This window comes from Lemur catta, chromosome 23 (assembly GCF_020740605.2).
Source record: "Lemur catta isolate mLemCat1 chromosome 23, mLemCat1.pri, whole genome shotgun sequence".
Taxonomy (NCBI): domain Eukaryota; kingdom Metazoa; phylum Chordata; class Mammalia; order Primates; family Lemuridae; genus Lemur; species Lemur catta.
This window is the reverse complement of record NC_059150.1, coordinates 338,335-363,130: the sequence shown is the minus strand read 5'-3', so window position 1 is coordinate 363,130 and position 24,796 is coordinate 338,335. Positions and strand designations below refer to the sequence as shown.

At 34.6% G+C, this 24,796-nt stretch overlaps 1 protein-coding gene across 1 annotated transcript in view; it reads left to right on the top strand.

The window, feature by feature from the left end:
• The first annotated feature begins 1,486 nt into the window (after positions 1-1,486).
• KCNT2 (potassium sodium-activated channel subfamily T member 2) overlaps positions 1,487-24,796 on the top strand; it is a 210,412-nt gene continuing 187,102 nt past the window's right edge. The window contains exons 1-6 of the mRNA XM_045536512.1: positions 1,487-1,520; positions 2,325-2,424; positions 9,848-9,896; positions 12,437-12,496; positions 20,646-20,720; positions 21,922-22,005. Coding sequence (XP_045392468.1) covers positions 1,487-1,520; positions 2,325-2,424; positions 9,848-9,896; positions 12,437-12,496; positions 20,646-20,720; positions 21,922-22,005 — 402 coding nt within the window. The remainder of the gene's footprint in view (positions 1,521-2,324; positions 2,425-9,847; positions 9,897-12,436; positions 12,497-20,645; positions 20,721-21,921; positions 22,006-24,796) is intronic.

Here is a 24,796-nt window from a genome sequence, read left to right as displayed (position 1 = left end):
AGTTGAATTCTATATGAATGAAAACACATTTAAAGAGAGACTAAAATTATTTTTCATTAAGAACCAGAGATCAAGTAAGTCATTCATTTCATTCCCCTCTTTGTGTTTGTACATATATTTACCTCAAAAAATGTCAATTGTGCAATCTTTTGAAAAATTCTTTTTATATAGAATAAAATTGGTAATCTTGTCTGCCCATCTGCCAAGCAGTAAAATTTTACAAAACTGTAGGCACTACACGTAGTGATGTAAATGCTTCTTGAACATCTTTAATTCTCCAAGTCCCACATCAATAAGTAGACTTCTCATTGAGGATTATGTGGGTTAGCAGAAACATTAAGGAAAATAAATGAGGGGTCTGTAAATTTTAACTGTGAAGAATATCTAATACGTATTTTGAGAAAGCTCTGGTGATTCTGATAGACCTCAGTAGGGAATAATTATTTGATTTAGTGAAGGAAGAGTTTAGTGTTTTCCCATCATGCCTAATATTAAGAAGCATATCTAAGGGGCTCTGAAATGTGCAGATTCCTGGGGATGCTCAGCGTGGAGAGTTTGAATCAGGAAGTGTAGAGTTAATTTCAGAGCTTAATATTCCAGCGATTTTTGTCATCAAACAAATTTAGGAAACATTGCAACTTCAAGAAGGCTAGAAATTGGCATAGTCACTGCCCTCCTCAGTCCATTCAAGTTAAAGTGTCCGTAATACTTGTCTTCCATAATACCACATATTTTAAAAAGCCGTATGTAATAAACTAATATGCAATGTTTTATTGCTTAAAATATCCACAAGAAATGGAGAGGTCTGCGTATTAAATAGGTGTAGACTTTGTGAATTTTGACCACTGAATCCTCTTGAGGTGGTCAAAATTTGGTGCCTCTTTTAGGTAGGATTCAAAGAGAGAAGCCTGACTTATGGGAACTTACCCAAATACTGAGTAGAGGGAATATTTCAATATTTAAGGCCTAGTGGTCAGATATTCCTACTTGTAGGCTAGCCTCAGGGTTAAGGCTAGTAAATAGCTAATGCCTTTCTAACCCAGTTTTATAGAATCTCCAGGGAAACCCCATCAACAGATATTACCTAAAGGGCCACATCAGCTGAATAGAAGGTTTCCCTGCTTTCAATGCTAGCAGTCCTGTCTTTGCAGGCCAGAAAACACGGCTGCGTTGTTTGAGTACTTCACCAGCCGTCATCTCTGACTAAGCAGTCTTTTGAGGGGATCCATTTCTATAAAAGCAGCGCAATTTGGTTAATGATTTAAAAGACTTTGTGAGAAAGCTAACCCATAAAATGTACTCAATATTTTAATAGGAAAACCGAGGAAAAATTCCACAATTAATAAGCATTAACCTTTTTACTGTTAAGAAATATTACCACAAGTACACTCACCTACAGCAGGGTAGAAAAAAGTGACATTTCATTTTTAGATTTTATTAAGTAATAATTATAGGAAGCTCTTTATCAAAATTTTATTCATAATGCATGAATCAGATGCCACTGGATAATTACAGAAAAGGTAATGCTCCTATTAATCAGACTTTATGCATATTTTAATTAATTACTCTTCATCATCATTAAATATCACAGGCTACATAATTGTGACCTACACAGTTTAAAAGAGACGTACGTGGCAGCCTTAATTCCAACAAGATTTCTTAAGATTTCATGATTGTATATAACCTAGGTAAAAATAAAATTTAATTGGTTGAACTAAAAATTTGTGTGTGTGTGTGAGAGAGAATTTCCCAGCATATGCTATTATGATTTTTGTATAATTATAATTATATGATAATTATAAAGATATCATAATATAATTATATAATTAATATCAAATGTGTAACATATAATTATATAAGTATCATTATAATTTCTCTATAATAAAATCTATAAGGTGCTCTGAAGGTACAAGATTTATAACTTAACCTGTGAATCTATAAGCAGCTGGATTTTCTAGCTAGCTAAACTTTATCCCAAAATCATGGATATGTAAAATGATTCAACTTGATAAGCATACTCGAACTAACCTTAACTGGACATAAATTTTGTAGCTTCTGAATGTTCAAACCTAGATTTACTCTCAGTGTGTATAATATGCACTGTCATTTGCAGTTCATGCATTCTGTCAAACTCACTTTTGTTTCAATATTCAGATAATTAAAATTCAGCTACCAAGAACTTCAGAGAGTTTAGACAATTATAGTGTTGTAGCTTCTAAATACAATTTAAGTGCTGTACTTAGAGTTGATATTTTTGACAATTCTTTTTAGTCTTTTGTGAACTAAGTTCAAATGAAAATCAAACTTTTATTGTTTGTTTAAAGGTTTAAGAATACGCCTGTTCAATTTTTCTCTCAAATTATTAAGCTGCTTGTTATACATAATCCGAGTACTACTAGAAAGCCCTTCACAAGGAAACGAATGGTAAGGTATCCTTGACCTTCAACAAAATTCTTTGGATTATTTTGAATTGTATCACATTTTAAAGAATGCTATGTAGAACCTATTTTTTCAAGGACATTTTAGGTGTTTTTCACAAATTAAATTGATCTGATTTACAGGCACTACATGATGCAATTCTTGTAGGTTCTTTGTAAGCATCTCTTCTTTTATTGTTTATCTATTTGTATAATGCTGATACTGGACTTTGAACCATAAAAATTTTATTGCTAAAGTGTTCTAAGTAATTGGTGTTTAATATGAGTTAATCTCTTTAAAGGCCTGAAGGACTTTCTATTTTTTATTTACATATATGCCCAAAAGGTTTATTCTACTGTATGCCAGCTTTGGAGATATTTCCAGTTATACGGTAGTTAATACCCTTGAATGTAAATACTCCAGCAAAAATTGGGATGCATAACTATCTCAAGTCGCAGTTTTAGCCTGTGCAGTTCTTTATCTTATTTGAGTTAAATGACATTAATTTATTAATTTAACTTATTTTTCATTCATAATCGTGTTGCTGTTATTAAATTGTATTCCTATTCACTTATGGACTTTCCTTATTGGGCTCTGTCCTTTGCTAGAAGCAGTAGGGAAGGGGACGGCTTGGGTAATCGCATGCATAATTTTTACTTTGTCACCATCCCGGACCCCTGTCCAGCCTACTAAATTTATAATACTTTTCAAAGAAGAGAACTTAAATTTGATAACTAACTTGTGTACAATTATTTTTTTATGTGGAAATTTTCACTAAGAAAATTTAATGTGAAAAGATCAAGATAAAATAGAAAATGAGCTCATAATATGCATTTAAATTGGTTACTCTTTAGCTTGTTTAGATAATAAACATGATTCTGTACTTATTCAAAGGTTTGGAGGTAAGTTAAAGATTAATAAGTTAAGTTTTATCTTGTGATAATCTGTGTGATAATTCTTTATAAAATAATTTAGTTAATGTAATATAAATATCTTTATTGAATATTTAGCATATACCTGTCACATTGCTATAAATGAAGATATACAGAGATGCATAAGAACATTCAGTACCCTTACAGAATTTTCAACCTGTGAAAAGATTGTTTGTTTTGGAGCTCCTGATATTTTCTGGCATTAAACTAGTTGCTTTACATGTATTATTTCCTTTAATATAGACTTAATCTTATTATTCTCACCTTACACTTACAGAAGCAGAGATTTTCTCATGTTTGCCACTCTCTATTTTGGGAGTCTCAGGACTAATCTTGTTATGTCTTCTATCCCTGTTTAACTCAGTGACCACAGGAAGACAGTGCTTTCTCATTTCCCCAGATTCCAACTGCATGTTCAACTTTCCTACTTGGATGTCTACTAGGCATTTCAGACTTACCATGTTCCAGTCACATCCCAGTGAATGACAACTCCATCCTTCCCCCAAACCCTGTTCTACTCACAGCCTTCCACATTTCAGATGATGACAACTCCATCCTAACAGTTGCTCATGCCAAATGCTTTGGAGTCATTCGTAACTTCTCTATTTGTCTGCAGCATATGCAAGCTCCTTAGAAAATTCTGTCATTTCTGCTTTCAAAATATACCTGACACACAATCACTTCTCCATGCCACCACTCTGGCGCAAGCCACCTTCCCTCACCTGGATTACTGCATAACCTACCTCCTAATTAGTCCCGTGATTCTGCCTTTTCTCCCTTTTGGTGTATTCTTAGTGTAGGAGCTATTCTTGTGAAACTCAAGTCACATCTTGATGTGACTGCTCTGAATGCCAAAGCGCTTACCAGAGCCTACAGGCACCTCTCTTTTCCCTTTACCTTCACCTCCCACTGTTCATCTCCCAGCTGTTCTGCTCCAGCCACACTGGCCTCCTCTCTGTTCCTGGATCATACCAGACACCCTGGCGTGGGGCCTGTATAGGGACTTTTCCTCCTGTCTGGAATTCTCTTCCATCAGATAACATAAGGCGCACTTCCTCAGATCTTTACTCAAAATCATACTAAGCATCCTGTTTAAAATTGTAATCTCCTCATAAGACTCCCTGGAATAGTTTTTTTCATCTTTTTCTTTTTTATTTCTTTCTCCAGTGCCTTTATTTCTTTTATATATTCCACTCATTTTTCTTGTTTGTTTCCCATGCATACCATATGTATTAGAAGAGATATTCCATGATAGCATGTATCATTGTCTAAATCCCCAGAGCCTGGCACAAATCAGGCAACCAATAGTTATTTTTTAAATGATTGAATGAATAAATGAAATGATTGAATAAAATGTCTTTATAATCTAATTTTGCTTACCTCACCTCCCCAGCCTCCTACTCCAGCCATGCTCACCTCCTTGAAGTAACCTATACGTACATTGCTCTCCCTGTCTCTGGGCCTCTGAACATTCTGCTCCCTCTTCTTGGAAATCTGTTTCCCACCCCTGCTCCTCACAACCCACCTTTTTGTGACTTGCTTCAGGACTTGTGGACCTTCAGAACAAAAACTTCTTGAATAACATTTAATCTGAGACCATTCCCAGGTATCATTCCCTGTAGCCCAGTTCCAGTTTGGGTTAGGATTGTCTTCTGGGTGCTCTCTGAGCATCTCCCATACTTCTCTCCTAACAGCCGATACGATACCCTTGATTTTACCATTCACTTCTCTGTGCTCTCTGTACGCCCACCGAGGGCAGGGGCCATGTTGTGTCTGGCCCTGTAGCTCTCATACTTGGCACAGGACATGGCAAGTCGGTGAATGTTGATGAATTAATGGAATGATGCTCAACAATTTTATTGATAGTGATGCCCAATGAGGACGATTGAGGGCCACTTCCCGGACATGTCAGTGCATATTACATTTATCACATTTTTCTGTCTGTGTTATTAAAATGGTTCATATAACAAATTCTTCTACAGTCATACCAGAATTGTTGTTTAAAACTTGGTGATTTATAATAAAATGTACACTAGAGAGAACTGAAAATCCTAAAATGAGGCATGATTGAATCCGTCTAAGGGTAAAAGGGTACTGGTTGGTGACAGCAGAGTAAAATTATATTATTTGGAAACATTAAGAGGAACAAAGTTTCCTACAATTAACTTCTATGTAATATTACTAAGAATATTCAGCCATAATTATAGAGGATATACATTTAAAAAATCAGATTACTGTAATTAAAAAAACATAACAAACTAACTTATGGCTCCATTTTGAGTACAATGTTCTGTTTAGTTCCCATTGTCAATGCAGTATTGGTTAATGAAAAACAGAAATGGCCTTTATGTGCACAGGCTCTATTTTAAAATAATGAGGCTAATTAAGCAGAGATTTATTTAATTAGAGCTTCTGACATGATAAATCTGCAAGTATTTTGTGCTGCTTTGCTTTATTTTTAAGTCCCTTCTTAGGAATCAAAATGGAATAAGAAAATGTTGCAGTGTGCACTAACTGAAGGGTATGAAAAGAATTTTCCTGTCAGTGTATGACATTGTCCAATGGCAAACTCTGGTGTGTGCACAGTGTGTAGTGAATGATTTGAAGGTGTTAGCAAAGGAAACACACCTGCAGCATGTAGTTTGTAAGTTACATTGAAACATGAGCCATCAGCATTGATTCACTGCCTGCTGGTGCTTACAGTTCTTCACTGTGTCAAAACTCATGCATCTGTTTCCACTTTTAAAATTGTTGAAGTGATTATTACTTTTTAGCAGCAAATGGTAGAGGCAAAAGTAGGAAGCACATGAACATGCTTATAGTTTATGATATTTGGATTTGCATTTAAAATCAGTGCCTAATATAGCAAATGGTGTGTTCAGGTGACATTCAAATTTTAAAGATTATTTCTTCCTTAGGGTAACAACTTTTGTTTTTTTTTTTTTTGAGACAGAGTGTCGCTCTGTTGTCCGGGCTAGAGTGAGTGCCATGGCGTCAGCCTAGCTCACAGCAACCTCAAACTCCTGGGCTCAAGCGATCCTCCTGCCTCAGCCTCCCGAGTAGCTGGGACTACAGGCATGCACCACCATGCCCGGCTAATTTTTTTCTATATATATTTTTAGCTGTCCAGGTAATTTCTTTCTATTTTTGGTAGAGACGGGGTCTTGCTCTTGCTCAGGCTGGTCTCGAACTCCTGACCTCGAGCGATCCACCCGCCTCGGCCTCCCAGAGTGCTAGGATTACAGGTGTGAGCCACCGCGCCCGGCCTAGGGTAACAACTTTTAAAAGAAGAAATAGTATTTTGGCCACATCTTTTAAATATTTGATGACCTATAGGAATAAATGTTTCGATGTAGACCTTTTCTTCTTTCATGTATATTGACTATTTTTATAGATTAAAGTAACACCAAGTACTCTAACATAAAATCTCAAAAATTCAAAAGAACTTTTTTAGTTAATAGAGAGTCTAATACTGATGTTTCTGGTCAGTGTGGACCCTTTCTCCAAATAGTGATTCACACTCACAAACACACATAATACACATCATAATGTGGTGAGTATAATGTTACATGTGCAAAGCACTTGGATTTTCCAGCTACATGTTGTCTTCAGGCCTGCATCCTTTGCATTCAGCTTTCAGAAAAAGAAAAAAAGCATGGAGATGGCACGTGTAATTTTAAAATTCCTGGCCAACAATGACAGGTGTCACTTTTACTTGTATTAAAATATTTTATACTCAGATCTCATGTGAGAGTCAGTCACGTTACCGTATCTCAACACAGAGACTGAGAAATGTAGTCCAGCTGAAGAGTGGTTTTGTGCACTCAACTCTGTACCATGGAAGAGGGAGAATGAATATTGATAATGCATGAAAGTCACCTCTGCCACAGCCAGTGTATGTCAGGGGGAAAGGCCCTAAATGTCCATTCTCTCAAAGAATCAGCGATCAGTCCTTTCTGCAACCCCCTGACAGTTTGTCTAACCCGGGGTTAAGTATTTCCAGTGTTTTGAAAGGATTCAGTTACTGAAAATTCTTTTGAATATGTTGGCAAGACTCTAATTTGCTTTCATATCCTGGTCACCTTGTTTTTGGATGCATACTAAATTTTGTATGTTCTTGAAATGTGGGCCTAGAACAATACCTAGTACTCAGGTCCTAGTGATTGTTGTGGTTAGGAGAGTTTTATAATTTATGACCCTGGTTTCTTTGTTTATTATTTGTTAATACAATACAAGCTTGTGTTAGTTTATTTTGGAGCACTATCAATCTTTGAGCATGAACACTTGAATAAATTTAAGACTGCCATGTCAAGAGTTTTGGTCTTTATCCTAACAAAAGTACAAACCCATACCCTGCAGGGTAATGTGATCTAAAATGCATTTTGAAAGAATCAATGTCATTGCAATTTGGAGAAAAATTGTAGAAGGCAAAAAGAAGGTGCAGGGTCTCCCACAGATAGGTTTTTGCTTGAGTCCAATTGTGAAAAATGGTAGCTTAGAATAAGGTGGTTGTAGAGATGAAAAGATTAGATGAATTTTACAGACATTTGGTGGGAAACATTGAGAAGATGTGATGACTGATAAATTAAATATTTACAGATACAGAAGAGGAAAGTATCTATGATGATGCTTAAGTTTTGAGTAGCCAAACACAATGGGATTTTATACCATTTACTGAGATGTGAAAAACAAAGAGGACCAGTATTTGGGGAAAAGATCACAAGTTTTGTGTATAACAATTGACAATGTCACTTACCCTGGTAGAAGTGACATTCTGGAAGTTAAGAGCACTTTAGTCTAATATGCTAGGTAGCTATTTTGAGTGGTTTTTTAAAGTTTTGCCATTCTTTTTAAAACAAGAGTCTTGAAGAGTTTATTGCTCTTTGTTATCATTTAACATACTACCAAACAGAAAATGACTTAAGGATTTAAATGTACACTTAATACTTTATGGAACTCCTGTCTTATTTCATAATAGAAAGAGTGAGTGGGGCTGGGCGCGGTGGCTGACATCTGTAATCCCAGCACTCTGAGAGGCTGAGGTGGGAGGATTGTTTGAGCTCAGGAGTTCGAGACCAGCGTGAGCAAGAGCGAGACCCCGTCTCTACTAAAAATAGAAAAAAATTAGCCAAGCAACTAAAAATAGAAAAAAAAAAAATTAGCTGGGCATGGTGGCGCATGCCTGTAGTCCCGGCTACTCGGAAGGCTGAGGCAAGAGGATCACTTGAGCCCAGGAGTCTGAGGTTGCTGTGAGTGAGGCTGACGCCACAGCACTCTAGCCCAGGACAGAGTGAGACTGTGTCAAAAAAAAAAAAAAAGAATGAGTGGGTTTTGTTTTATTTGTTTTGGGGAGTTATTATTTATATTTTTGGGGGGACAGGAAAATGTGACTATTTTTATCTTTACCCAAGTAGGGTATATTAGTGTAACTCCCATTTGAATCAACTGTAGATCAAATGATGTAGATAGAGGTAGGGTAAAAATAGTGGAAAATTAGAATTAGTAAGACCATAAAAGTGTTATTGTGTTCTTGGCAGAGTATAAACATTTTTTGACATCAGAAATGATTATTTTTAAGAGATACTTAAGGACAATCTATCTCACCTAATGTTCTACGCTAACCCTAGTCACAGGTTATTTTTTTGTGGTATGTTAAATGTTATAAAAATTAAAATCTGAAATGCTATTGTCCTGTGTACTCTGAGTTACTGACTTTATTATTTATTATTATTTACACTATTCAACTTGTAATTCCCAAATATTTATACCAAATGTTTACAAAAATAACAAAAAAAAACATAAAACTACAAAATTTTAGAGTATACAGGAGACTCATAAGTGATTTTTCAGTGGAGAATTATCTAGTAAAGGGTTTGAGGGTTTTTTGCCCTGCCATATCATTCTTTAAATGATGGCTCCTTATATGATCATTCATTATTAACAGTGACCGCAAGTGAAATTCAACATGTTTTCGGTGGAATATAAATGAACATTAGCAGAAAGAAAACTAAAACAAAAAAGTTTTTTTAATGTTAATGTTGATAGTTTATCTTTTTTTAATTTTTTTCAATTTTAAACAATTTTCTTATTGATACATAATAATTGTACATATTCATGGAGTACATGTTATATTTTGATACAAGCATATAACATATAATGATCAAATCAGGATAATTGGGACACGATTCACCTGAAACATTTATCATTGCTTTATGTTGGGAGCATTTGAAAACTTCTAGCTATTCTGAAATATAAGAAATTATTGTTAACTATAGTCGCCCTATTGCGCTATTGAACACTAGAACTTTTTCCTTCTATTTAACAAAATTACCCCTTCACCAACACCTACCTCTTCATTACCCCTTCCCACCACCCTTACCAATCTCTAGTATTTATCTTTTTTATGCTAGCATTATTTTAACATTTTAAACTTGAATTTTAAAAGTAAATGGATTTTTCACATTTTTAAAACTAACATCTTATTATTCTTTTTATAGGTCTCATATCTTTTGGGTGAACAGAAGTCTACCTTTATGGGGCTTACAGGTTATGTACAATTTTGTTTTATTCCTAATATTTCTGGGTTAATCATATTTCACAGAGAAATACTATTAGAAAATTGTTGATATTCAAAATGAGTTCGTCTTCCTGTTGAATTAATCTTGATGCACATCTTAGACTGACATTTTTATTTCTTTCTTCTCGTTTACCTGAGGCCTGCATCCTACCTTTTGAGAATTTCCTGGTTTTCAGGATTAGATTTTAAGGAGCTCTTGAGAGTGTGGAGAAAACCAAAGTAAACCAGTATATTAAGGCTTCACAAGTTTTCCTAAATTACATTAGCTATTCTTTTTATATAATTCTTATAAAATTAATCAAGAGTCCATAACCATATTTGCTTTTTTACCTTATATCCTTGGTGCTTAGAACATGATAGAATCTCAGTAAGTAATTGTTAAATGAATGAACAAATGAAAGAGTAACTTATATTTCCAATAGTAAGAGCTTAGTTCCTAACCAGTAAGTTTTGTAAATAAAACAAAAACTATGCCCTGGCGGAAAAGGTGTCCATAAGGAAAAGTAAAAAAAAAATGAGAGAGAACAGCAAGTCTGAACTGCATTGTTGAGGTGTTCCCTAGAGTCCCCGGTACCTTTCTATTGTTCCTTTTTCTACTGGTTTTCATGCCCAACAGACTTTTTACAAGTTTCTACCTCCTCTACTTCTGTTTACCTCCTACAGATCCTTTTTATTTTCTATTTTTTTTAAAGTACAAATAAATTGGAAGAATAGGATCACTAACATAAAAAAGAATTGGAGATCAGAATACAATTGAGTCTGGAGGAAAGGGGAAGACTTTAAGACTTATTGCTTTAAAACAATCTTTAAAATACTTTTAAATTAAATGTTTTATTTTGCTTTTACAATCATCATGATTGTGAGGTCTGTACATTTTGTATGTGCTACCAAAATCTTTTAAGTATGTATGCATTGTGATCATAACTATGAAATCAAATTTTTACTATGTCTGAATATTTCATATTTTGTTGAAGTCAAGTCATTTTTATGTTTTTTCACACTGACTTTTTTGTCATGTCACATTAATTTATAAATAACCCTTTCAAATATTAAAGTGTTCATTAAAAATGTCTAGTCCTCTAAATTCAAATTGAGATACCTTGATGGTTATATGTGGTCTTGTTTACACTGTTAATGTCCACGTGTAAAGTCATTGCACAAATAAATAACCAATGATCAATGTTAAAATTTAAAAAATATAGCCATTTAATCTCTGAACCAGATTCCTATATTATCCTTCAGTTAAGTACACATTAAAAATAAATTAATATTTCATGAATAGTCATATATTATCTTGAAATATATTTTGATCTACTAAAATTGTTTTATTTAACAGTAATATTTTAAAATAATAATGCTCATTTTTAAATAGTACTTTGAGTTCCTTATGATAAAAATATTCTAGCAATTATTTAGCACTGTACCTCTAGAAGAGAAAACGGATGATTTAGTGGACTTGTGGAAGAAACCAAAGAAGTTTGAGTTTTCTACCATCACAAATTCCTGGCTACTGCATGCACTTCTGAACATATTTTACTTAGACTGTTACACATTCATCTGTTTTTTATTATTCTCATGTTTGAATATTCACTTAAATTCAAAGATTTTATTCCAATAGGAGACACAATTTAATCTCAAGAGTATCTGCTCATTCAGATTGTCTTCAACCTCAAAAATCTATGAACAAATATATTTATCAGAGTCATTTCCTGTTTGTATGTGCTTATTTGATTCAATTTATCTGTCCTTAAGTGCTTATTAGAGTATGTAACACAGAATAATTCCATTATCTTTTCTAGTTACTTTTTCTGTTGCAGTGATAGATTTTTGGGCAACAGTAGAAATTGTATGTACAATAGAGAATGTAGAGAAAGACAAAACAATGTCTAGGAGGATGCAGGACTTCCATCTGCAAAAGGAGAAAATGGTTATGAAGTTCATTCAAATAAAATCTGGAAGTATCTCAAAATGCTGATATGGTCTATTTTGTTTAGTGTTCATGGATGTTATCATTTCATTTTGTTTGGTGTGGATGATAGGATTGAATATATTATTCACCTTGAAGCTCGCATTCTTTTATTTTCTGTATTTTCTGAAGTGAAATGCTGATTTTGGCAGAGCTGGTGATACAGCTGCTGCCAAAGGGAGTTATTTGTGGCAGGGCAGTGTGTGTGATTGTATGTGTTAGGAACACACAAAATGACCCTTTTCTGTACATATCATGTAGACTCCAGCTAGTCTGACCATTCTAATCCTACCTTAACATTTTGAATAATAAAAAAGATTTTTAAGGAATATTAGAAGTTATGAAAACTGTGCTATCGTGCAGGGGGGCAGAAAACTATTGCCAGTAGCCCACCACCTGTTTATAGAAGTTAAAGTGCCTCCTAATACCTCCTATATTGTATATATATGTGTAATAAAAATAAAATTAATATTAATATTATAATCTTGAATATATATTTTAATTTTATTGCATATTCTCATTAAGTTATAATTTACATTTTAGGTTTCAGTGGCATTGATAAGCCTATTTGAAACAATACTACTTGGTTATCTTAGTTATAAGGTAAGTTATTTTAATTAGCAGTTTTCTGCTGATAGAATGTGTTGCTAGCATTTACTCCATATTCCTTTATTTATAATTCATACTTTGGGATAAGGCAAGCTCTTCATAAATCAGTTTAATTATTTTGAGCCCCTTTAGTGGGTGATAAAAAAAACTAGTGTTATAGTAATGTTTTCGTGGGTGACTTAAAAATGCTCTACTAATTCCCATGGATTTATTTATCCATTATATGCATGATTATAGAGAGGAAGTCAAAGGGAATGATCTAACTTTTTCTTATTCTCAACCTATTAACTTGTACAAAAATATTGAGGGGAGCAACAAGTCTGCTAGGTATTATTTTAATAAATTATCTTAATTTTTGGTGAAGCTATGTTTGGCTAACACGATTTAACAAATATTTACAGACCCCTATTTGATAAAGAGCTACACACTTTGTATGACTTTTTTCTCAATGAGTCTAGAATCAAGAATGGGGAGCAGGCAGTGGAAAATTATGCAGATAATAATAATACAAGGTAGAATATGATTGCTTTCAGTGAGGTACAAAGAAAGTACTATGGGGGTTCCTAGATCATATCATGGGATGAAAAGGAAATACTTCGCTGACTACAGCAGAGCCCTTGAATCATAGTGATTTTAATAAGGCAAGATGATGAGACAGGGCAATAGGGACTGATAGAATGAGCAAAAGCAGAAAGGAAGGATTGTGCCTACAAAATTGGAGGAATAATAAATATGCATGGCTAGAATATGGGGGCATTGTGTGGCAGCATATAATGGGTAGTTGATGGGGGTGATTAACATGGGAGATCTATAATTGAAATTCGGGTTTGGGAATATTAGTTCAGAACCTCTGTGAAGTACAGGTCACAGAGACATCACAGTGTGGGTCATGTTCTCAGTTAAGAAATGTGGTATGAAAGGAAAACCAGCAGTGAGATTTGGCGAGGTGAAAGGAATTGCCTGATTGGATGAAAAATTAATTATGAAGGTAGAAGCTAAAAGAAATACCACATTGGTTGAGAGAGAGGTGAAAAGCATTCTAAAACTTAGAGCCCGGATGGCTGGAAATATGGAAATAAAACTAACAAAACAATTATATCAAGAAAAAAGTCAGATTGGAATCCAGATAGATGAAATATTGGAATTGGTTTTGCAGATTATGAATTTGAGGTGCTGGTAGACAGACAGACATGGCATGTAGGCAATTGAGGATGGGGATCTAGAACTTTCGAGAGAGAGAGGGATTTATTAAGATTTGGCAGTCATTTTTGCAGAGACGGTGAAGGAGCTGTGAGAGTCCACCACGCAGCAGACAGTCATCAAGTAGAAGCTGCCCTCGTGCGGGTGAGATGCTGATGCTGTGGGTTTTGGAGGAAGGACAGAGCAATCAGAGGCAGAAAGATAGACAAGGGGGTTCGAAAGTCATTGGAATGGTTGAGTGTCGTAACCGTCACTCATTTCTGTTAATAGTTTCTTCATCTACTACTGTGGTCCCCAACCCCTGCGGGTCCCTGCTGGGCCGCCCAGCGGCAGGTGCGCAGACCGGCGGGGGAAGCCGCTGCTCGAGCCGCGTCCGCCCGCTGTCGCCGAGCTCCGAGCGCTGCGGTGGCTGCGCCCGCCAGGGCCTCGGCTGACCGGGCGGTGGCTGCGCGGCCTCCACGACAGTCTGGGTGGGGCCGGGCGGGGACGCCGGGCGCGGCGAGCGGGCAGGTGCGCACACGCGTGATGCGCGCCGGTCACCTGCAGCCGTGGCCCTCGCCCCGTCCCCGTCCCCGTCCGCGGAAACCCGCCTTCCGCGAAACCGGCCCTCGGTGCCAGGAAGTCTGGGCACTGCTTATCTAATACGGCAGCAAGTGTACTCAAGGTTATGTTTTTGGAAAAGTGTTACCTAGCCTATCAGTTTCTTTCTCACTTTCTAAAACGTAGAGTTTTGAAGATGACATTTTTTGACTATTTTTTAATCCTAAATTTAGGGTAAGAAGGTTTTACAAACTCACCTTATTTCAGGCTTTTTTTCTTTTTAATTCTTATTATTGCCATCTAAAGAAAATAATGCCAATATCTAAGAAGGTGAGATTGATAAATAAGGAAGTATAGAAAGAAAAGAACGAGGACTTACAAAAATAGAGATAGATTGACTAAATATTTATGAGAAGAAATAGGATGTTATAAATGTCTAAGAAAGAAAAATGTCATATGAAAGCATATGAACTATAACAAGTGTAAGAAGCTTGAGAAAAGGCCATTGAGTTTAGAAATTAGAAGATCATTTGCTATTCACCTACAAGAGACCAGTTATATTGGGGTGCACATGAGAGTAAAAATAGTTAAATGGAGAATGTTGGTTGACTGGGGCAGGAGCTTACTAGAAGTAGCAGAATTAAACAGGGATGACTGCTTAATAATGGAAAATATCTGCATTGTTTAAAGAGAAAGTAGAAGGGAAGAGAGAAATATGAGACATGAAGCAAAGTTTATAATAAGTAAGAATTAGCTGGAGTAGCAACCTTAGGTTTAATGTTCAGCTTTGGAAAGTTTCCGTTCTCTTATGAGAGTACAGAAGATGGAAAGTGGTATATGAGGGAATATTTTAAAGCTAGAGAAGGGAGGTGAGAGAACTTACACGTGACAGTCACATATCCCTAAATTACCTAGACACTAGATCAATGATTAGCAGTATAGACTAAGATATTAAGGGTCTTTTAATAGTTTATTAGTATATATCATTATCAAAATAAGTGCTGTATAGACATGTCCTGATTGACAAATCTAGATTTTGAGTACTTAGAAAAACAAAACAAAATAATAATCAAATAAATTAATATCCCAGATTTTATCTTTAAATTTTTTTAGTATGCAAGTATTTGATGAATGTTAAATGTAGTATATAAATATTTAGGGTTTTGAGTAAATTAATTCTATCTCCTTCACTAGTATAATAGTATGTACAGAAATATAATATGGCCAAATATTAATGTGTATTTGTGGATATATTTGTTTCAGCTTCTAGCTGAAAAGTAATGTGAAATTAATGTTGGTGTTTTGCTAATAAAACTCTTCACTCGAATTTAAAAAGTCATTTTAAAAGCACACACAGATTCAAGATAATTTTCCATTGCAATTATACGATGACATTTGTAATTACTTCCTACCATTTATAAAATGAGAGCAGAACATTAGAAGACGTAGCATTCAGAGCTAGATGATATATAATATTTCCATTATGACCCTCATAAACATTAATGGCTTAAATGGAGGAGAGGTAGATGGTAGTTAGAAACAGTGTTACAAAGGAAACAAAGGATAGGAAGGGGTTATGTGACAGTAGGATAGGTTGCTGTTAATTATCTTCAGTTTCCTCTCATAACTTTAGCCAAATTATAAACTCTTTTGAGTTGTCCAACAGAGTGTTGGATAATTTTTTTGGAATGAATAAGTAATTGGTAAGTATTTATGATCTATAAATAAGGCATGTTTGGATAACAGAATCTAAATGTACTCCTCCCCTAAAATTAGATTTTTAAGAAAAGTAACAGACAGGCAATGTATCCATTCCTAATATTCTTCTTTGATACTTATAGTTCTGAATTATCAATATTAATAGTAAATCACATATATTTTTTCATGTTTAAATATGTAAATATACAGAGACAATGTATATACTTATATATACAATATATGTATAAAATCAATATTTAAAAGTACATTTAATACAATATTGTGCAAGCACTTTATAAATCTTGAAATTAGACATTCTAAAATAGGCATGACTTAAGCCTTAACAATTAAGACAGTTTAAACAGAGATGGCAGTTTTCGAAAACCAAAGACTAATGAGTTAAATTGAAATTAGCAAAGCTTAAAGTACCTGTTGAAGTTAGCAGATAATGAATTAAAATCCATGACATTTTGTCTTCTATCATACAGAAGTGCAGGTCTGTGCTTAAATTGTCATTCCATTCATGTTTATAGCTAGTTGGCAAAACAACCATGGTAATCGCTCAACACTAAAGTTCTTATTTTTCTGTCACCATAAATACTCTAATTCTTTATTAACTGCTTTCAAATAGAACTCTATTTATACCCACACATTCATTAAATCAAAAGGAAACAAAAATAAACCCCAGCACAATTTTGAAACTTTTGCAGACAAAAATTCATCACACCTAAAAGCCTTTTGTTAAACCTACATTTCTTTTTCCTATAATCACGTTATAAAAATCAACAATTTTGAAAATTTAACATCATGCTGCTGGCTTATTTCTGAAAAAGAACAAAGGATTTAGTCTAGGACTTCTGGATATGCCTAGATATTGCTGATTCTGCTTATCATGCCCTGGAAGTGGCAAATCTCAATATTGTTGAATTTACATTTCAAAATACAAAGTAAGTACTGTCATACTTACTACATTATTTTAAATTCATTCACATAAGACAAATTATCAGCTCTTTTCGTTAGCTATTTTAAATATAGATATTCTTAACATTTAAAAATATTTATAAAAAGTACCTTGGTTCATCCTTGGTGAAAACATCTAAACTGCTATAACTCATATAATTTTTAAAGTGCTTTTTAGAGTTACCTAGATAATAGCTCCAAGTTTCCACTTTTATTGAGGATGAAAATAAAGGCCTGACACATTTTAGAAAATCACATATTTTCCTGCATTTTGATTGATTAAGGAATAATATGCCCATGCCAAATGTAGAATGGTTGGATTAAGGTTTATTTATGTTTTATTGAATTCTGTCAATGAGAAGGGGAACAGAGTATTATACACTTAAAACAGATAAAGCTACTACTTAGAAACTATTTTTAAGAAGCTTTCTTTTAGAAGGCAACTAATGCTTTTTATTTCTTTCATGAAAATCAGATTAAATAAAACAAGTATTTAATATAATTTTGAAAGGCATTGTGCTTGTCTTTTGGATTTTATTCCATAGGTCTCCGTGTAGTGGCATTCTATGGAGGCATGCTCTATTTTTTAATCATAATTGCTTTTGTTCTGTGGATTTTTATGATGGAGGCTTATTAGGTCTCCCTAATGGCCAAAGAAATTTACGGATCCTTTTTATATTTATTTTTCATTAGTTGTTTTTAGGAGAGATAATTTATGACTGTATTCCTTAGTTTAGAAGACAATCTGAGATCTTAGAATTAAGCCTAATGAATATAACTGAAAAGACATTATTTTTAGGAATAAGTACAGTGTCCACTGTAAAATTTTAGACCATGAAAATTAGTCCTCAGTGGGAAGTTCATTCATTTGCCACAAAACACACACATGCATGCACAGACACGCTGTCAATCAGCCATAGCATGGCTGACATAATGTAGTCACAGTTTTTATTTGGGAGCTTCAGACTGTCAAACATTATGCTGGGAACAGAGCACATAATCCTAAACTATAATGGTTGCTGCCTTGTAATGGTTGTAAACCTCGTGGAGTTTACAATCTAGTGTTGTAGTGTATCAAATATGAAAATACAAACTGAAGAAAGCAATGTGAAAGAAAGTGATGGAGAATCAAGAAGCCTAATGTGAGGGTTGTATCTTTCCTAGGATATGTATAATGAAAGGGTAAGCAAAGACTCAAAAAACTCAAAAGAATCTGAGTTGAGAGCTGAGAGGCATGCATGAGTTAACACGGCAAAATGCTATTGGAAAGAAAGGTGAAGATGTTCTAAGCCTCTGGAAGAGTTACATGTAAAAGGATGTTATATGCAAAACTACTGAGCCACATTCTAAGAACTGAAGGGTCTGTGGAAGCAATGACCTTTAAGGGCAGAGAACAACATAGTGCCTTGTAGGTTGCAATAGGACTTTTGTCTTTGTTGTGAAAGTATCTGAATAGTTCAAAAGTTTCAAACTGAGTGGGCCAGGGGTGGAGCGAGGGCCCGGGGAATTGGTAGTAGTGCAATGAGTGAATTGGAATGGGGCAAGAATGAAAGTGCCATAACACAGGTACCATACGTCTTCTAGTCTCTTCATTCACAAGGCAAATCTCAGTTTAGTATTTAAGGAAAGTATGATCAATATATGCAAAAGTTTTCGGCCAGGCGCAGTGGCTCACACCTGTAATCCTAGCCCTCTGGGAGGCCGAGGCGGGTGGATCGCTCAAGGTCAGGAGTTCGAGACCAGCCTGAGCGAGACCCCATCTCGACTAAAAATAGAAATAAAAATTATCTGGACAACTAAAAATATATATAGAAAAAATTAGCTGGGCATGGTGGTGCATGCCTGTAGTCCCAGCTACTCGGGAGGCTGAGGCAGTAGAATCACTTAAGCCCAGGAGTTTGAGGTTGCTGTGAGCTAGGCTGATGGCAGGGCACTCACTCTAGCCCGGGCAACAAAGTGAGACTCTGTCTCAAAAAAAAAAAAAAAATATGCAAAAGTTTAACATTTTCATCTAAGAAGATTTCAGCCGGGCGTCCTGTCCAGACCTGCAAGGGGCAGGGAATCATCACAGGGACCATCTCCTGTGTTCACTTCCTCTCCTTTTTGATGCCAGCTGATTTGGGCCCCTCCAGGGCTGAGAAAGAGTAGGGAGTGAAGTGCAGGAAGCATCTGGATGAAGTTGCCTAACTGGCATAGTTATTGTGTGGTGTTGGGTTACTCTCTGGGGCGGATACAAGTGCTGGCTCCTCCCAGACGGCGTGTTTGCAGTCCTGCTGAGGACGTCGGCTGGAGGCATCAGTGCCTCTGGTTAGCCATTAGGGCTCTGACACTTGGGCTTCTGAGGTCCAGTGTCTGTGGAGGTTCCGTTTCACCTGCAGGCACCCAGTCTTGTCACGTGTAAACCATTTTAAAATGACCGTGGGTTCCATTCTTTAGGGTCTGTATCTGGTTCCCACAAAACAGGCACCTTTGTCTTAAAATTGGAGGGATTGTCGCTTAATCTTATCCCAGTCCTCTTTTTCTTTGCTCCCTTCATTTTTAAATGTGTCAGGCATTAGCCAAATGCGGTCTCCATGTCTGAGCCTCGTTCTCTAAGTGGTTCCCTTGAGCCCCTTTCCACCTGCCTTGAGGTGATGAAAGAAACTGCACAGCACCTTGAACACCTCTGTACAGAGGAGTTCTCACTGTTTCTCTTTCTTCCACCGGCCCCTTCTTCTGCCACCTTTTTATACAGCCTGGAGGAGGGTGATAAACTAATACTAACAAAACCTGTGACTTAATGGATTAGTGCACTGATGGTGAGCTGATCCAGAACCTTGTTTGGGAGGTGGAGGTATATTGCATCAACGTAATGTTTTAAGTCTTTGAAGTTATAAGTAAATAAGAAAAACTCCCAATTTTATGACCAGTGTTATAAGATAATTGAGAATTACAGGGATGCCAGATTTCAAAGTGCCTTTCTCATATATAGATCTCTTCGTGGAAGAATAAACTGCCGTAGGAAGTTCTGAGTCCATTGTCATTGGGCACCGTTTAGGAAAGTTTCAGTGGTGACCTGTTACTGTCGGGGTCAGCTCTACTGGCGTGCGATCTGTGCAGCTGCGCAGGGCTCCACAGCTGCAGGGCCCTCACGGCTGGTTTAATGCTCTGATGTCACCTTGAAATTGTTAAAAATCAGTCAGTAAGAAGCCTCACATTTTCATTTTTGCACTAGGTCCTGCAAATTACGTGTTCAGGCTTGGTTAATATGTTTGTACTATGTGGATTGGAGATTAGATTTTAGATGATTGAAGAAGCCCTTCCTTTAAGTTCTATTAAAGGAAAAACAATATTAATACCAATGATCGTTAACAAATGTGTGTTTCACAAACTATTTCATATGCTTTACAATTAGTGAATATAATTATAATGGAAAAAATTTAATTAATATTGTATGTTTTGTTAATGTTTTATTTTTATCAGTAACTGTTCTTTTATGACATATTGTATGATTAAAATATGTGCCATATTCATGGGTTACTGTGAACATTTGTTTTACTTCTTAAACTTACCATAAAATTGACAAAGCTCAATTATACTGAGAAAAATAATCTCTAAAAGTCTTTGCTACATCTCCATATAATGTTCAGTATTCTGTCAATGTAAGCATCCTCACTGCAAGAGAAATTCTTGAGTGCTGTCTTTTTCCTCCTTTAATAGAATTTAATATAATTGACTTTGTTTTTTATTCATTCTTTCTTGGAAGGGAAACATCTGGGAACAGATTTTACGAATACCCTTCATCTTGGAAATAATTAATGCGGTTCCCTTCATTATCTCAGTAAGTCCTAAAAGAAGCTTAAAAAGTAACTGTGTAATTAGATTTAAGTAAAATCCTTAAATCTTAATACTGTTAAATAATATAGTAGCTAAGATAAATGAATTTAGGCTTTGATTAGAATCATGGTACTAAAAAATAATAAAATCAGTTGGAAGTTGGATAAGTGGATTGTGTAATTAAATGAAAACTAATGAAATTTAATACAACAGCAAAATGAAATGTATTTTTAAAAACATATGCTCTGGAGGTGCCATTTGAACAAATATCAGTATTGTCTAAAAAGACTAGTAATTACTTCATTTCTTGTTCATATTGTGGAATTTAAAAAAAAATGGAAGCCAGTTAGAACCAAGTTTTTGTAAAAGTTTCTCATACTGAGAACATATTTATCTCTAGTTTAACCATAGGATTTACTAACTCCAACTCTTTCTTTGGTAAGGAGATTGCCAAGAGCCTTGTCAAAGCACTGTGTAATATCAGTTCCAAGATGATCAAATTCAACTGCTGTGCCATAAATATGTAACTCAGCACATTCCCCTTTACAAAACTATGTTTTAATCTCAATTTGATAGAGTTATAATAAGGTCTTTTGGAGTTATACTTTGTAACACTTTATTTGAATTTTATTTGGAAAAAAATTGAAAGTAAGTAGATACTATCTGAAGCTGTTGCTCACTTCTGACAATTATTTTAATTTGAGTGATTTATCTAGAGGAGTAACTGGAACTAGATTATATGACAGGCTAACCTAATGTAATTCTAATTGAACATGGCTCCCCAATGTTCAATTAGACTCCAAATGGTTGACTCCAAAGACAGTAAGTGGTAACATAATGAAAAGACAAGCTTCTCTCTTCATTCCTGCTTAACACCTTAAGTTACAGAGAAGAGGGAGCCCATGTCTGTTATAAACCATCCCACTACAAGATTTAATGATTGAATTAGCATGGATATCTGGCATCTAGTGAGAGTTTATGATGTTCTCTCTACTTTTTCAATAATTTCCCTAAGAGAGACTTAGACAATGAATGAAAGGTCATATCTGCTCCCTGCATTTCGTTAATAATTAAAGTATTTGTCACATGTTTTAAATTATTACATTGCCTTTAATTACTTTTTTTTCTGTTTTACATTTATTTTTAATCTGCTGGATATGATTCCTTGCTTTGAGATAAAAGTTTAGTTCTTATTTGTTTTCCAGATATTCTGGCCTTCTTTAAGGAATCTATTTGTCCCAGTATTTCTAAACTGTTGGCTTGCCAAACATGCCTTGGAAAATATGATTGTAAGTATAAAGTGATGTGCAAATACAAAAATATTTTTAAATCATTTTTTACTTTCAAGGTTTAAACAGAGAGATGATTTGGGGTCTAGTCTTAAAACTTTCTTGCTCTGTGTTCTCCCATAAAATATAAACTTATACTATTGGAATTTATTTAGCTATAATTAAGGTTCCAAGTGTTTCATTTTTAATCTTACAAATTAATTTAATATCATGGTAAATAGTTTTATTTAAATGTTTGTACAAATGAGTCTTCCTGGCAAAATATTGTTGATACAAATATTAAAGTGATACATGATACAAATTAATAGACCTTAAGTGACCAGTGTCCTGTATCGTAATCAGAATGAAAACTCTAAAATGTTCATATTACCAAGTCACTACCTTTGTAAGTTCCTGTGACTAGTAAGCAAAAATATTCAGATTTCCTCAGTGTCACTAAACCAAAACCTAACTGCTATTTGGACTGGTCCAACTAGTCAGTCAGTCTTCCGAATACCCTTCCCTTTCCAAGGCAATCTGTTGATGAGTGATGGGACCCCTGGCTTTAAGAATTCAGGTAAGTGATTTTGTCAGACTGCTCTTAATTGTAAGTAGTCACATATTCTGTGAAAACCTGTTGGTTTCCTAAGAAAACTTTCAGCTTTAATAGAACTTAAAATATTATGTGCCATATTCACAGGTTACTGTGAACATTTGTTTTACTTCTTAAACTTAAACTTACCATAAAATTGAGAAAGCTCAAAAGCTCCGGTTCTGGGAGCTGGAAGTTCCTCATTTAAAGTCATCCTTTTAGATTTGGTTGAGTTGGGTTGAGAGTGGGATATTAGGAGGGAGAAAGGGAAACAGGAGCTAAGAGTAAGAGCTGCAGAACCCAGAGCTATGCCACAATTGCATTTTTCCCAAGGCTGACCCTGCTTGGAAGGAATGGTTTATCATTGTGACCAAAATGTGTTTAGGGTAGCCTTCAGTAATTAAAATAAGCAAGCTGTAAGACATTTTCCATTGAGTCATTCATTCTACAAATGTTAATACAGGTCCACTGTATGCTAAACACTCCACCAAATGATTTAACTTCTTTGCTAATGTTTTCATGTGCAAAAGAAATGAAAGTAGCTACATTGCAGGCTTCCTGTGATAATCAAATTAAATTATACATACATTCATATATACACATACATACATGTAAAGTTTGTGTGTAGTATTAACATTTTATATGGTGTAAGCATAGTCGGACTCAAAATTATTATTCTTGCACTGCAAATATACTTGTTTTGGCAGCAAACTTGTTTTCCATTTAAATGGGTTTTAAACAGACATTATGACAAAAGTTTTAGCCAAAAGTAGTATTTGGATAACATTGAGTATTCGCAATAAGATGAATGTTTCTAAACATTTGTATCACATGTACCACTGGAGTCTCAGGAGAGTACATGGTGACAGGGTGGGAGAACATGGTTTGCAGAAACACTGGACTATCTTAATTGCCCCAAAGAAGCACTGTTTGACTAAATATAGACTGCCTAAATTGCTAATTAAAAATACGCCAGGAAAAAATAAACTTCTTTGTTAATGACTGTGTTATTAGTTGTTGCAAAGAAATAACATAACTATGACAGGAACCAGTAGTCAATCACTGAGAATAAAAGAACTGTTTTGTGATATTAATTTAGGATTCATTTTCCATTTCATTTCTGTATCTCTTCTCACTGGTTGCTAAATTTTTATTTGCTTTTCTACTCCTTAACACCTCTCCTATAAGAAAATAAGGAATGAGAGATGAAATTCAAATCATTTGACTTAGTTATTTGTTTTTATACCAGTTCTGGTTAAATGAGTGGAAAAAGAAGATAAGAAAGTGAGTGGTTCATTGAATTTTTTTTATTGGTGAAGTTTATCTCACACAATACTGATTTTAAGACTATTGAAAGTTTATTGTAAAAAATTTTAGGTCAACAGAAAACTATAAAGTAAAAAGTTATAAAAATCAGTATATCTGTCACATATAAGATATCACTATTTAATATTTTACGTTTATGTATAATAATTTATATCATTCTTATATTTTCTATACAACACTAATACATGAAATTATATGTTCAAATTCATAATTGGAATTTCATCATATACTAATACGTAGTGAACAAGTTCCTATGTTATTAAATATCCCTCTTGAAATCATTTTTAGTGGATGTAAATAAATTTATAAAGATACAGATCAATTTATTCGACCATTTTGTATTGCAGTTATTTTAATAGTAATAAACATTCATTATTTTACATAATAAATATTATAATTTTATAAATAAAGATGAACATACATAAATATTGGTGTCCATTTCTGATGATTTTCATGTGGTTAAATTTTAGAAATTATGTTATTGAGTAAATACTTACCAAATGGATGAATGGATGTATGAAATAGAAAAGACACACTTCTGAGTTTTGACCTACATTACCAAAGTGCCTTCCAGAAATTTATACCAAATTACACTAGCAGTATCATATCTTGAATTGACTTTTTTAATATTAATGAAATTAAAATTTAAAAATTTGTTCATTGGCTGTCTAATTTTTTTTCTTTTTATGATGAATTACCTGACCTAATTCATGTTAATTTTCCTGATAATAAGCTTTGATTATAGTTTCACCCAGCTATTACTTCCCCCTTAATTGAACATATTATTTCTTGATCTTTTGGAATTAGAATATACTATGAGAAATCATGCTTACTATAAGGGTTTTTGAGGAGTAAGTGCAACATCTGTTCAGATGTCTGTAGGGCAAGTAAACT